This window comes from Suricata suricatta, chromosome 3 (assembly GCF_006229205.1).
Source record: "Suricata suricatta isolate VVHF042 chromosome 3, meerkat_22Aug2017_6uvM2_HiC, whole genome shotgun sequence".
NCBI lineage: Eukaryota > Metazoa > Chordata > Mammalia > Carnivora > Herpestidae > Suricata > Suricata suricatta.
The window spans coordinates 151,966,300-151,981,960 of NC_043702.1; the positions used below are offsets into that span (position 1 = coordinate 151,966,300).

Consider the following 15,661-nt stretch of genomic DNA (forward strand, 5'->3'; position numbering starts at 1 on the left):
TGAATCCTGAATGTGCTAGGATCACGTTCTGAGACTTAATTCCCGGGTTGAGCTCAGCGAGTAACTTTCCTGTAAATATAATCCACCTGCTGAAGAAGCCCCACACTGCATCCCATTCTAGGATCATGCCCCAGCTGCGGATTCCATGTCTCCAGGAGGAATTTCATAGGGCTGTCAAAAGTCCTCAGCGTATCTTTAGTATATTCATTCCTCGGGAAATAACCGAGAGTATTAATGCTTAAGATAGAGAAATTGCAATGATTCAAGGTGTCAAGTCTTTCATAAAATAAATATATCTCTTATGCAGTCCACAAAAAGAGAAAAATTGGAGGTTAAGCACAATCATTTTATTTATGATTAAAAGATTATTTCATAACTATTTCATTATATATTTATGTCAACATATTTAGTCCCTAAAACATTCTCTAAGGTTTGGGGGGGGGAATAAGATACTATAACTAGGCACTTAGTAGTTGTGTCCAATTCCCATTTGAACATATCACTACTCTGCCCCCAACCAGGTCAAAAGATTGGATGCATTCATCACGTGCCCCTGACCTGGTGGATATTAGTCATCTCATCTAGTATAGTAGCATTTTCCACTCTGGGTTGATTCGCATAGGAAATATCTGAATAGGAAGAGAAAGAGGACCATCTCTAACATAATGATCATTTTGAACAGCAAATCAATGAATGGGATTCTAATACATCTCTAAGAGGATTTTAAATCAACAGTTAATCTGTCATGAAAGATGGCTAATTTTAAGAAATTTACATATAAGATTGAAGAAAAAAGATCAAAGCAATATATTTTATTTTATGTTTAAACTTCCATGAAAATGAGAGTTTTTCTGGACATATACCTTAGGGTTTAGTCAAATCGCTATTTCAAATTTTATATTTTCAAAATGAATTTATAAAGCACAAGAAAATCTTAATAAAAAGATTATTTAACATCACAATTAGGTTTGAAATGGTCCTGTTCATAAATATAATTATAGGCCCTTAGAAAAATAAACATAATAGCCACTTCCTTAGAGAATAAGTGAAGAATTAACACACTTTGAAGAATACCATAGCTGATGGAAGATGGTTAACTGAGGGTCCAAACAGGAGGTGAGTGGCAAAATAACAGAAAAATAAATGTATAATTGATAATAACAGTCTTCAATGATTTTTTTTTCAAATGCTTAAGGACATTTCATGCATAATGTATAACTCACCAGTGAGTTTCTGGTAGATGCAAAATATAATAGGCTATAGCTATGACTCCTAACTGGAGGGTACATTCAATCCCTCATGAATTGTTAAGACACTTTCAGGGTCGCATCCCCAGAGTTCTTGCCGCCACAGGTCTGAGCGAGTGTGTGAATGTACATTTGCATGTCTAACAGTTTCCAGAAGATACTGATGCTGCTATTCCAGAGACCACAGTTTGAGAATTACTGGGCTTTAAGAATAACCACTGAGTTCCCAATGTCATCCCTTTATGTTAAAGCATACACCTTCTTTGTCCTGGCCTAAGAAAATTATCTATGTCCATTTTGTAAGTGCTGTTAGAAAGAATTTTATATTATATTACTTAAGACATTTTGACAACTAGATTTAAAAATTTCATTGAAGTACCTTTGCATCTTGGCTTTCCTATCCATTGGCTGTTAATACACTGTACAGTGTTTGGTCCATCCACAAGGTGACTAGTTGGACATTTATAAGTCACTTTTTCTCCTGACTTATATACTGCCTTCTGCTGGCCTATGGGTGTGGCATTACCAAAGTCGGGTAAGCTAAAACAATCCGTGCCTGAAAGAAAAAGAAGATGTACTCATTCAGTAAATATTTTAAAATATATAGTGTAAATAGCTCTAATGTAGAATAATAGATACTCATCAAACCTGTGAATACCGTGCAAAATTTTCCTTGTAACTTAAGAATTTAAAAAAAAATATTTTACTTATTTTTGAGGGATAGAGAGAGACAGCATGAGCAGGGGAGGGTCAGAGAGAGAGGGAGTTACAGAATCCAAAGATAGGCTCCAGGCTCTGAGCTAGCTGTCAGCACAGGGCCCGATACAGAACTTAAACCCATGAACCATGGGATCATGACCTAAGCTGAAGTCAGATGCTTAACCGATTCTGCCACCCAAGAGCCCCCAAATTTTCCTTATAATTAAAAAAATTTTTTTTAATATTTTATTTTTGAGAAACAGAGAGAGACAGCATGAACAGAGAGAGAGGGAGACACAGAATCCAAAGACAGGCTCCAGGCTCTGAGCCTGACACAGAGCCCAACACGGGCTCAAACCCATGAACCATGGGATCATGACCTGAGCATAAGTCAGATGCTTAACTGACTCTACCACCCAGAAACCCCCCAATTTTTCTCATAACTTAAAAAATATGTTAGAGGTCTTGCTTAATTACATTGAATAGTCATATGTTTATCAAAGTATAACATGTGGATGATGACATTATAAGGCTGAAGAGTTATGGATATGTGTATTACTCGAGATCACTCCTCTTATATTTAAATTCTTCTTTGCCCATTGACCCATCTGCATTATGTATGTATTTGTATTTTCACTTCTGTAAAATATGTTACTCTTATTTATGTCAAATGTGTAAAAAAATCTATATACTTACAAGGAGATAACTGAGAAACTAACAGTAAATTGAATAAAGATGATATTGATGAGCATGGACCAGCCTTGATACAGGAACAGAGATGGGAAGACTGACGATGTGTATCACAGGAGGTTTAATGTGCACACAAAGTGACATGAAAGTGAAATAATTTGGTTCATGCTGTCACATTTCTATTATTACTACAGCTGCTGATTCTCTAGGAGTACAATCTGCAGCTTTCCAGACAGATCTTATTAAATCCTAGATTTAAATCCTGCCTTGTTTCCTATTTGTACTATTTATGCCCTGAATGAACAATATTTATCAACCTTAGAGTAAAATTAAATACACTATACTTTTGCATTCTGGTAGAGGGGACCACTTTCCTCCTAAACATTTTATAGATGCAGGTCCATTAATCATAAAACCTTCGGTGCATTGGTACGTTACTTCTTCTTCATATTGGTAACTGTCTGATACGGGAGATGGAAAACCATGTGGAATCAAATGTGGTGGCCCACAAGGAAGTCCTAAGAAAAAGAAAAAGAGAAAGAGAGAATGACTCCATGTCCTACTAGATCTGAAATTTAACTTTATGTACTTGTCGCCATGTTTGGCAGTTCTCTTTGAAAAAAAATGATAACACAGGGTCTGCACTCATATCACAGAGAAGGTGCACAAATCCTTCTTAAAACCATCATTCTGATGTGTATCCAGCTGGTAACCCGGGTATTAACTTGAAACTAATCATGCAATACATTATCAGCCATAGCTACTTCTTGCTAGGTATGTTTTCCGATGCAAGGAAACAAAAGTAAGAATAAACTATTATAACTACATCAAAATAAAATGCTTCTGCACTGTGAAGGAAACAATCAACAAAACTAAAAGGCAACCTACATAAAGGGAGAAGATATTTGCAAATGACATATCTGATAAAGGGCTAGTGACCAAATTATATATAATCCAATTAAAAATGGACAGAAGACGTAAATACACAGATATTCAAAGAGGATATACAGAGAGCCAAGAGACACATAAAGAGATGCTCAGCATCACTGATCATCAGGAAAATACAATTCAAAACTACAATGAGCTATCATCTTATACTTGTCAGGCTAAAATCAACACACAAAAAAATAACACGTGTTGGCCGGGATGTGGAGAAGGGAAAACTCTCCTTCACTGTTAGTGTGGGAATGCAAACTGGTGCAGTCACTCATGAAAGAAGTATGGCGATTCCTCAAAAAGTTAAACCATAGAACTAGATCCAGAACTTGCACTACTAGATATTCACCAAGGAATTCAAAAATATTGCTTCAATGGGATACCTGTACCTTGATGTTTACAGCAGCATTATTTACAATAGCCGAGATATGGCAGCAGCCCAAGTGTCCGTCGATAGATGAATGGATAAAAACAAGGTGGTATATATTTACAATGGAATATCACTCAGCCATAAAAAGAAGGAAACCTTGTGATTTGTAATGTCATGGATGGAGCTAGAGAGTATAATGCTAAGTGAAATGTCAGGGAAAGACAAATAACCTGATTTACACACAGTCATATATGGAAGTTAAGAAACTAATGAGCAAAGGAGGAAAAAAGAGAGAGAGAGAAGGAGAGGCAAACCATGAAACAGACTCTTAATTATACAGAAAAATGTGGATACCAGAAGGGACGTGGGTGGGAGAACGAGTTTAACAGGTGATGGGGATTCAGGAGGCACTTGTTTTGAGCACCAGGTGTTGTATGGAAGTGTTGAATCGTCATATTCTACACGTGAAACTAAGATTACACTGCATGTTAAGTAATTGGAGTTTAAACTAACAAATGATAAAAATAAAATAATAAGAAATAAAAATTTCAATATATTTATGAAAGAGACCATCAGTGTTTCTCAAACCAATAGTAAAGAAGAGCATTGAGAATTAATCATCTTAAGTACCTTATATTGTAAGAACTCAGAAATGACCTTATAAGAAAAACAAGAAAAATTAAAAAAAAACTCTTGGCAAAGCAAACAGTACAAGTTCTCTAAATAAGAAAGGAATATGAATAGGTAGATTTAATTGCACTAAACACCTAGTTTTCATTAAACAATGGCCAGAATTCAATGTGAGTCTGTAATGAATCAATGAAATTAACAAAAAGAGGATAATACATAAATATAAACATGATTTTAGGTATTTATCTATAAATGAGTTTATGTGTTTGGAAACCTAAAGGAATCTTTCTCATGACTTTGATGACAATTGGTAATGTGTAATGGATTCTATCAAAAATACAATTGTGGTTTGCATACTGTCCTCACCTACACACCGAGGTGGAGAACTCCATTTTCCCGCGTGGCACGTTATCTCATCTTTTCCAGATATCCTGAAACCATCTTCACAAGTGTAATTTAATTTAGTGCCATGTGCATAGAGCTCAGTTTTCAATGTTATGTCCATTTCTTCTGAAAATTTAGATGATTTAATGGTTCCATGTTCTATCTGAGGTGGTTGAGGACATGGGTTTTCTACTGTATAGAGAAAAGAGATGAAAAGGGCAAGTATGGATATAACACTTAAATCAAAAAATGCAATCAAATACTAGTTGAGATTTTAAAATAGGGATAATCTGAACACAACACAAAAAATTGAAAAACACTTAAAACTTGCAAGCCCATATATCAACATCACATCTACATGAGTATCTGCTTGTTCCCTCTGCCTCTTCATTCTTGTCCTGTTCATCGTGAGGAGTGAAACAGGTATAAACAGAAATTTTCTATGGTATTCATACCAGTAACCTAAAGTTTTTGCCTGTTTATTTTACACTAGAAGTAAAAGAATACTGAGTGATTTGTATATTAGAATGTAATTTACTGTTTCAAGATAAAGTGAAATAGATATAGAGCAAGGTCCTTATCTTGTTCATCTACAAAAAGCACAGGGGAATATTAATCTCATTTGAAAGCATGTTATAAAGCAAGTGATGATTACTGACCAACACAGTGTGGTATGGACTGCCATCTTCCATCTTTGCACACGAGTTCGTCTCCATCCTGAATTACATAATTTTCTTGACAGACAACAGATACTTTTTCTCCATCCTGATAATTTATTGTTGTTTTCATATTCTGAGCATTGGGAATTTGAGGTGGAGGTGAGCATGACTTCATTTGTACTTCTACAAATATTAAGATTAAATTTCTTGGTTAAAATCGTAAGATGAAAATAATAAAAAAAAATTTAACAGAAAACCCAATAATAGTATATTATAACTGATCAAATAATAATGTTATGCTTAAATATGTTATACTCTTCAGCTTGTAGAGCACGTTAATATATCACAGGTGGCTTATATTCTCACAGTCTTAATGGCAATATCTTCCTTTTATTCCTTTGTGATAATTCTTGCATAATTTACGTAAAACTTTTTAAAATTATTTTAACTATTATGATATCCTAACTGAATTGTCTATTCAGTAAAATGTTAAATAAATACTGACATTAGAATCTTTTTTAACAGCTATTCATAATCAAATGTATTGTTCTTGGATTAAAACCTTTACAAGATGTGGAATGGAAAATAATTAGTGAAAGGAAGAATTACATGCAGTTAATGATCAATTATCTGTTACAGGTTCTTGGACAAGATGTGACTTAGATATGGTCACTAGTGACATATAGTGTGTTGTTGAAAGTTCAATAATCTCTAGAGAGATTGTTTACTAGCTTCCTGACACTGTTTAGAGACATACAGACTGATGAAATGCACTCTACTTAATGAATTAGCCTGACATTAGTTCTGTGACCAGCTAGGTATACAAGATTTCTTTGCAAACTTGATTTTGAGCTCCCATACAGCAGAGATACCTCACAGTACCGTGGCAGTTATCAAAGGCCTAGTTACTTCTCTTAGAACATTGGCTTGAGGGGCGGACCTCACATCTGCCGCACATCTGGAAGCCACCGAGGTGTTCTCAGGGAATGTGGGCCAGGAGATGCCATCTTTGTGCTCTCCTCTGCCTCAAAGAAAACCAAATCACTAATTCTTAAAGATACCTGACTGGATGTTAACGTAAGGCCATCGAGTTTCTGGGTGGTTGTTTCATAGCTGACTAAAGCACTGATGCAATTAACATTTAGAAATAGTGTTCTCAGTTTCTAAATTCCCTTCAAGCTTAAAAGTTATTTGTAATAATAAATAGCTAATCTTTTAAAAAGATGCCAAAATACTGCTTTAGCAAGTTAGGAAGAAATAGAATATAATTTTGAAAATACTAAAAACAAGAGCTTACCTGTGCAGCTTAGTTTAGGATCCCATCTTCCATTTATGCACGTTGAGTGTTTCTGTTCTAATTTTCCTTTACATCTGTAACTTATGTTCTCATTATGATCAAATTCGGTCTTATATAATGGATATGCCTCACGTACAGGTAAGCTGTATTTACACTTGTCAAGTTTATCTGTTGCTAGAAAATGAAAATATTGCCTTAAAAAGATGAGTTGTAAGAATCAAAGCAACTAATACAAAAAAATAGCTTAGACTCAATACTATATCGAAATTCGAATTATGTCCATAAATCCCACAACCAAGTTATTCCTGATCATATTGCATGTGATGGGCTATTTACTATGTCTCAACATAAGTCCTGTGTCCGTTCTTTGAAGTTTCAGAGAAACTGTCTGTCATAAATATGTTTTGCACTTTGGGTATTAGAAAAGCATAACAGGCTCACTTTTTTGGATGATCTATATAATGAACAGTCATCACCTGATTAAATTTGGCCTCCTATTTATCTGTGGAAATAGAATATATGAATTTTATAGTTTAAATATATTTTTTCAAAAAATATTTTTTCACTTACAATATTAATGTATCTAATGTAATCTAAGATGTATTATATAAAATGTGAGTAATTAAGCAGATCTTTTGCAATATCACTAAAATGGGACAAATACTTGGAATAAGAAATTAGATGTTTCAAGTCACAACTTGTTTGCTGTATATACTCTTACATCTTTGAAAATCTATTTTATACCAGGCCTACCTATAATTCAATAAATCAAAGAGTAAAATATGTTGCCTCTAATATAAGAACTTTTTATACAACTACATACTTCAAAAATTCAATGAAGATTAGAGTACTTTTTAGATATGATAAAATATCAGTTATTGAACGTCTCTGGATTTGTTAATGATTACCAAAGAAGTTAAGTGTTTATGGGGCACCTGAGTGGCTCAGTCAGTTAAGCGCCGACTTCAGCTCAGTTCATGATCTCATGATTCATGGGTATGAGGCCTGCATCGGGATCTGTGTTGATAGCTCAGAGCCTGGAACCTCCTTCAGATTCTATGTCTCCCCTCTTTTTCTGCCCCTCCCCTACTCCCCCTCTGTATCTCTCGGAAAAGTAAAAGATTAAAAAATTTTTTTTAAGTAATTATTTTGTAATACAATAAAAAATAAAACAAAGGAGAATAATTCAAAACACACTAGAGGATGAAAATTAATTCTGTTTTTAGGGCTTGTCCTCAGTGTTCAGGGAGACAAAACAGGGTGTTCTTCAGGTGATAGTAATTGATCTGTAATCCAAAGGGGTGGTGATGGCTGTTGTCATGATCCTGTGATTGACTGGATTCTGAAAGAATTTCCCTGTTTCTTAGGAGACAATAAACAATTTGAGAAGTGAAAACCTAGACTAGCTGGAGGTACAAAATAAACACTGAGGGGGAATATTGGAGAAAGCTCTATGATAGTTAAAAGGGGATTATGTTAAACTTGAATATAGGCAGAAGATTAACCTTAGGAAGGCAAACTCTGAGATCTAAAGAGAGTAAAAAATGAAACAGATGTTAGTATAAGAATGAAAAGTTGAGCATTTTCATGCCTGTTATAACCTTGGGTTTTCCCTGATATAAAATGAGGAAAATGATTGTGGAGATGGAAGAGGACAAAGATGCAATTTGGTCTTGAAGGACTGGCAATACTTCTCATGGGAATGTGTTTAGCAAAACTATAAGGATTAATAAGGAACAAAACTTAATAGTTCATTGAACAAACTCCTCTTTAATGTCTGCTCTATGTTCACAAGTCTTTTGGATATGGGGAATACATCATGAACAAAACAGGTGTACATCTCTGCTCTCATGGAATATGAGCCTAAGCCCCACTTCTCCTTGGAAAAACTAATGCCTAGAAATCTGGTGGATAAGTAAGGTTGAACATCCAGGGCTCTCTTTGAATGTAGGACCCAGGAACACTCTAGGAAAGAATTCATTCTAAGGGAAAAATGAAAAAGGCCACTAATCTTTTCTCAGTTACTCTTTAAAGATTTGGACATCCAAAGGTCAGGATGATGCACATACATCAATCAGAGTGAAGTCCACCAGTCAGGTTTGTTTCCTGGCCCCACCCTGACTGCCTCCTTTGACTGACTTATACTCCTAACAGAGAGGGTCTGAAGCTCACCCACCCTTTGGCACATTCACTTCTTGTTGCCCATTTGAAACAGACTGAGAAATCATTAGAAGCTTGGAGAGAGGCAAATTCTTCTAGGGATGTGCAAGTGGTTATTTTCTTAACTTTATCTGTTTCCCAGGGCCTGAAATCAGTAGTGCCATATAAAACAAAAATGGGATCTTTGCAAATATGGTTCTATTTTCCTGGCAATTAATACTCAGATTTAAATCATATGAATAATTGTAAGTAAAATTAGCTTCACACTTAAAAACAATGTTAATATCAGGGATCAAAAGTGTGATCAACTCTCTTCTGAGTTTATATTTTTCCTTTGTGGAATATAAGCAATCATTATAATTTAAGACCAGATATTTTAAAGCATATATCTACATTTCAAAACTATGCTTGCAAATACCATTTTTACAATAAAAACATTACATTTCACTGACTGTCTAGCTGAGAAGTGTTTTCTCACCAATGCACTGAGGAAGTTGGGTCCATAATCCACGTATGCACGTAATTGATTTTTCTCCAATCATGGTGAATTCTTCTCTGCAACTGAACTCCACTGAATCTCCATGGTGGTAAGGAGGGTTAGAAGTCTCAACTGCGTAGCCGTATTCAAGTTCACGTATTTCTCCACATGTACCCGCCACCTCTGTGAAAATTTCAGAAAAATATGCTTATTTATAAAATACAATTTGTATGTTTATATAAACACAAAAGGTTGTTTTATTTTAAATATTAATATTGTTATACATTACCAATACAAATCGGCAAGTCTGTCCATTGTCCATCAACACACTGAATTTTATTAAAACCCTTCAACAGAAATCTAGGATTGCATATATATTCCACTAATTCATTGTGTTCATAGTTTTCTTTCTGTGTTTCTTTAACTTTCCCATTAAGGAGTTGAGGAGGTGAAGAACACTGATGTGTTTTCTCTAAAGGAGAAATACTGTGTAAATAATGATCAAATTACCTATTTCACAACTTAAAAACCAATAAAATGGACGGATTTTTTTCACAACTTGAAAACCATTAAAATGGAGATTATAGTTTCCTGAAACAATGAAAAACAAAGAGTGCTTAAACCAGAAACCTGTATCCCAGGTCTTCAAAAAATTTTTTTACTTTAGAGAGAGAGAGCATGAGTGGGAGAGATGGGCAGAGAGAGAGAAAACTTAAGCACACTCTATGCTCAGTGTGGAGCCTAACATGGGGCTCGATCCCATGACCCAGAGATCATGACCTGTAATGAACTGCAGAGTGAAATGCTCAACAATTGAGCCACTGAGGCACCGTAACCCAGTTCTATTGTTTACATTGAACTAGTATATTTGAAACCCTGAAAACATATTTAATAATTACAATTCAAAAAATGTGTGCAAATCAATTACTCAATATGGTTATGTAAATTATATAGCAATATCCATATTCCATGGTAACAGTTTATCAGAACTGTTTGAGAAAATGCCATCATTTGAGGCAAGCATTTTATCAACAGATTCTAACTTTGATTAAACCTTACGTGTGACTATTCTCTGAATTGACTATAAATTGCTTGAATATTGTTTAGACACCCAATGAAACTTGAAGTAAAGCCCATTCCATAAAGTTTCAATATTAATGGTAGAAGTATAGGCAAAAGGAAAAGTAAGACATCATATATGTATCTATGGATACAGCCACTACATATATCAAGAAACAACTGATTTCTTTTTCTTTTTTAATGTTTATTTTTGAGAGAGAGAGAGAGAGAGAGAGAGAGAGAGAGAGAGAGAGAGTTGGAGAGGGGCAGAGAGAAAAGGAGACACAGAAGCAGGCTCCAGGCTGAGAGCTGTCAGCACAGAGCCTGATGCAGGACTTGAACATGTGAACCATGAGATCATGACCTGAGCTGAAGTCAGACACTTAACTGAATGAGCCAGCCAGGCGCCCCAAGATTTATTTGGTAAATAAGAAAACCTGAGATATCTATTACCCAAACCATGTCCTGGTTTAAATGCATTAGATTACAGACACACACCTGAAGCCAACTGAAATTATGAGTGGAAACAAAAGACGTTGATATCCAAAATCCTAATTCTTGTTTTAGTAACTGGAAGATAAATATTCACCTTTACATGTTGGAAAACTAGGGGACCATCCAAATTCGTAACACTGAACCGAATCTGGTCCAACTCTTTTAAGTCTTTGTCTGCAGGAGAATTTCAACACATCTCCAACTTTGTAGTTGTCATTTTTGGGCTCAGGAACTAAGTTTTTTTCTATTTCAGGAATCTTGCATTCTATTTCTATAAAAAGAGAATGTTAGTAAGAATACATAATTAATCATTGTCAAACTAAATTTTATATGTATCTGATAAAAATGAGGGGCTGGGTACTGCTTATACAGAGGAGCAAAACAAAATATTACATTTTAGGTTTTACACACCTTCTAAATTCAGCAGGGACCCTGAGAAATATTAAAACATTGAAGAGCAATATATGGATCTTGAAAATTTATTTGTAAGGTCAACTTGCTTATACTGGATCTGCTCTGATTTTGAAAAAAATTTTTCTAATGTTTATTTATTTTTGAGAGACAGTGATAGAGCATGAGCAGGGGTGGGGTAGAGAGAGAGGGAGACACAGAATCCAATGCAGGCTCCAGACTCTGAGCTGACAGCACAGAGCCAGATGTGGGGCTAGAACTCAGGAGTCATGAGATCATGACCTGAGCTAAAGCCTGACCTTTAGCCCACTGAGCCACCCAGGTGCCCCCTGGATCTCATTTTATACCTGACATTTATAAATATAATGTTATATTGTTTTGTACTCTCAAAACATCAAATTGTATTCTCCCATTAAAAAAAAAAACCTGATGCTACAATTTTAAAATTGGACTCAAATAACAATTGGTAGTTTTGTTTAATGTAAATATAATGGGAGAACCAGAACATACACAAGTCATTCCTATTGTGTTTTACAGAAACTATTAGTCGCGGAGCTGCTTCCCAGAGTGTCATGTGGGGACTCAGCTTGCTGCAGCCCGCCGGCCAGGCCTCGTCGCTGCCACCTCCCTTGCTCCCTCAGCGCCCTAGCGGGGCCCCACAGGCCTGAGCGGAGGCGACGCAGCACCCAGGGGGAGGTTGGACCTAGGACAGTCTGAAGGACAGTGGGCACCAGTCTCTGGAGGCGGCTCTGTTGGGCCTGGCTGTCGACCTCCCCAGCTCGGCCGCCGCCCACTCCTATGGGATCTTCTGCAAGGGGCTGACCTGCACTCTCGGCTGCGCATCAACTTCCCCTACGTCTACACTGTGAGCTTCCATGATGCTCAACGTCCGCCCGCATGTTCATACTGAGATCCATTGAAGGCCTTCTGCTGACTGACGAAGGCGTGTCATCCGGCTCACCTCACCAGAAAACACACAGCATGAGCGACAGAGTAGGGGCTCTGGGCAGCTACCTTGGGAAGGTGAAGGGGTCCGGAGAGGACTCAGACAAGCTGCTATCTGGACTTGAAGGAGCACAGGGGGAGCCCTTGCCATCCTCCTGGATGCATATGTCTGGTTGATGTAGATGGACATGCACAAAATGAGTTATCAACAGAAGTGAAAAATGCTGAGTGAGGTCAACGTCTCGTTTCAGAATGGCAACAAAGCGCTCCCGTGTTTGACAGCATCATTAAGAAGTTCAGCTTCTGCAGCGGCCCAGAGCAAGACTGTGGATCTGTCCTGTGCTCCTGCAGGAGAGCACTGTCCTGGGGTGTCCAGTGGTGGTGGTGATGGTGGGGCTCTGGCAAGGGTCTGACAGGGAGGAGGGCCCAGGGCCAGCGATAGCCACGGAGGATGGTGTCACAAATGAGATCATTGGGTCAGGATACCATGCCTTCAGTAGGGATTTCTGAGGAGGAATCACCAAGTGCTCTCCTAGTGGGGTGAGGCTCTGAATCAGAACTGTCTTGCCTGCACTTTGTCCTGTCTACACTGCGGCGCACACCCTGAAGTATTCCTGAATGATGGGACAGAATGTGTTTTCCTTGGCCATTCAAAGCCCGTGTTTTCAGAGCAAACAGAATAAAAAAAAAAAAGAAAAAAACTTTCACATGTAAAAAGTACGGCAGCCGATCTGCAGATAACACTGGGTTACTGGCTCTACCAGTTTTGGGAGTAAGAAATCCATTATGCCATAGTTAAGGTACAAGCAGAACAACAAAAAGAGTGAGGTTGATTTTAAAAGCTGTCTTAGCAGGACTTCTTTCACACGGAGTCTGGATGCCTGTTAGCAGGGCAGCCATGAAGTTCAGTTGGTCTCAGCAGAGGAAGTGAAATTGAAACTCCTGGGAAGTTGGTTGATGTGGGAGGAGATTTTTGAGCATGCTTTCAATTGTGCTCAAAAGACATTCAGTAATGGGCTGGAGAACGTTAATATATCCTGTATCAGTATCAGGTTAGAACGTGAAGATTTAACAAAACTCTTTATGGATCTTCAGCCCTCATTGCCAAGGGCTACTGTCCCAGATACCATCTCCTCAGGCGCTCTGCCCCCCTGCTGGAAGTGGCGGTTTGCAGAGTCAGCCCCTCAGTAGTTGACAGTTAGCTGCCCCCATTTCCGCATTCTGTAGAGGAATTTTGGCCTACAGAACAATTTGACTTCTTGTCTCATCACGTCCCCTCTTCTTTCATTTGAAATGCAATTTAAATGGAGGCCCAACAGTGAAAATTGCAATATGGAATGTCCTTTTAGTATTATCCTTTCTCAATCTGGGAACCCTACCAGTGTCGCCTGAAATTAAAGCAACCTTGAGACTTCTCTGCTGCAGCTCAGCTAGGGAGAGATGGGCCTAGCGTTTCCCTTACTGGAAGGTTCCAGTTCCTAGGAGTGGAGGGATCTCTATTACTAACATGTTTTTTCCGGTAATGCCTCTCATTGATATAGACCACTTCAGAGAGTGGAGTTACAGGAGTCCTAAAGTGAGACTTCCCAGTTTTGGGGGCTATCGACTGTCTATACCCGTTTGTGTGCTAACTTACTATGCCTTGTGCCGTTTTAGTGTTTTGGGAAAGCAAAGAAGTAAAACTTGTTACCTAGTATATTAAATGTCTTATTTTAAGTGTGTAAAAAAAAGAAACGATTAAAATAGCTTAATTTATATACTGTATTACAAATTATATGAGTAAAGATATCAAACTGAAACATGAAAGAAAATAAAGAACCACGTTCAAGGCCACATAGCTAGGCATATTCTAGGGGTTCTGAACATTTATGTAATATACAATTATTCTTATTAAATCGATAATAATTATCTATTAATAAATTGTTGATAATCTGATTCAAATTAGGAAAGTCTAAAGTCATCCCTTCAAATTTGTCATGTTTGTGGCATTTGTGGCATTCCTAAATATTATTAAAAATGCATTTTTCTTATTTGGAATCTTTCTATCCTGCTGATTAATTTACAAATTAAAAATGAGAATATAAATATTAAAATTATACTAAAAAGAATAACAATTCTTTGACATATTAGAACGTTTGTGAATATTGGGACATTTTCCAGATGAGGAAGAGTGCATGAAGCTGCAAGTAAGATTGGTTGTTGCCCTAAGACGCATGTTTAGCCAGGTGATGGAATTTGCTAGAACCTGACCGGGCTGACTCCACTGGACTCACTTATACTTCCTCATCCTTCAGTCATTTTCTTCTCTCCACATCCAGGAGAGCATTCACTTCAAAATGTTTTCTTCTCCCAATTCTCTGGGTCCTCCTTTTTTCAATCTACCCTGCCTTCTGTTCCTTTTCTACCTGACACCTAAATGCTGGGATGCTTCATAGCCTGGTCTTCAGCTCTCTTCTGTTTTTATTCTGTATTCTTTTCCAATTTCACATCCTCATTTATGCGGTGACAATTCCAAATATGCATCTCCTGGCTAGACCCACATATTCAACTCTGTAGTTTACATAACCAATTTGATTGTCCACAGGCACCTAAACCATAATGTGCTGAAGTCAAAAGTTGGGATGTTCCTCCCAAAAGGCTCTCCCTTCTGTCAGCTTCACCTTACAAAAATGCACTGACATTTACCTGCTTGCTTATGAAAAAAAATTAAAACAAGCCCCTGAGGCCCTTGATTACTACTCTTTCTTACATCCAATGTGTTTTCCACCAAAAACCAGATTTTGAATGTGTTCTGCTTTGCATCTCATCAGCCATCATCCTATCCCATACCCACTACATATTCATGCTGCATAAACTCTGGAATCTTTTCTTGCCCATAGCAATCACATAATATGGGGGAAAAAACTTTTCAAAAATCTAAATAAAATTGTATTATATCATCCCTTAAGTCTCCTTTATGGCATTTTATCAATCATAAAAGTAATAAAAATGCTGATATGCCTGGAAGATAACCTGGGTAATCTTTGCTTTGCCCCCTATCCAGGCTTACTTCATACAATTCTCCCACATCTTGAGTAAAATCTGCTCACCCTGATATTTCTCAAATATTGTTCTGTTATCATAGTTTTGCATATACTGTTCCCCTGGCGTGAACACTCTACAGCCACTCAAGTTTCCACAGATTCATGTTTTACTCCTAAT

The 15,661-nt window shown here is 37.1% G+C and overlaps 1 protein-coding gene and 1 pseudogene across 1 annotated transcript in view; one reads left to right on the forward strand and one right to left on the reverse strand.

The window, feature by feature from the left end:
- Positions 1–15,661, reverse strand: part of LOC115287139 (complement factor H-like) — a 102,203-nt gene that overhangs the window by 11,254 nt on the left and 75,288 nt on the right. The window contains exons 10-19 of the mRNA XM_029933397.1: positions 12,051–12,350; positions 11,516–11,536; positions 11,199–11,375; positions 9,840–10,022; positions 9,551–9,733; positions 6,913–7,086; positions 5,616–5,798; positions 4,939–5,148; positions 2,981–3,154; positions 1,627–1,803 (exon numbers count right to left, since the gene is read on the reverse strand). Of these exons, the coding sequence (XP_029789257.1) occupies positions 1,627–1,803; positions 2,981–3,154; positions 4,939–5,148; positions 5,616–5,798; positions 6,913–7,086; positions 9,551–9,733; positions 9,840–10,022; positions 11,199–11,375; positions 11,516–11,536; positions 12,051–12,350 (1,782 nt within the window). The remainder of the gene's footprint in view (positions 1–1,626; positions 1,804–2,980; positions 3,155–4,938; positions 5,149–5,615; positions 5,799–6,912; positions 7,087–9,550; positions 9,734–9,839; positions 10,023–11,198; positions 11,376–11,515; positions 11,537–12,050; positions 12,351–15,661) is intronic.
- LOC115288355 lies at positions 12,482–13,259 on the forward strand (annotated as a pseudogene).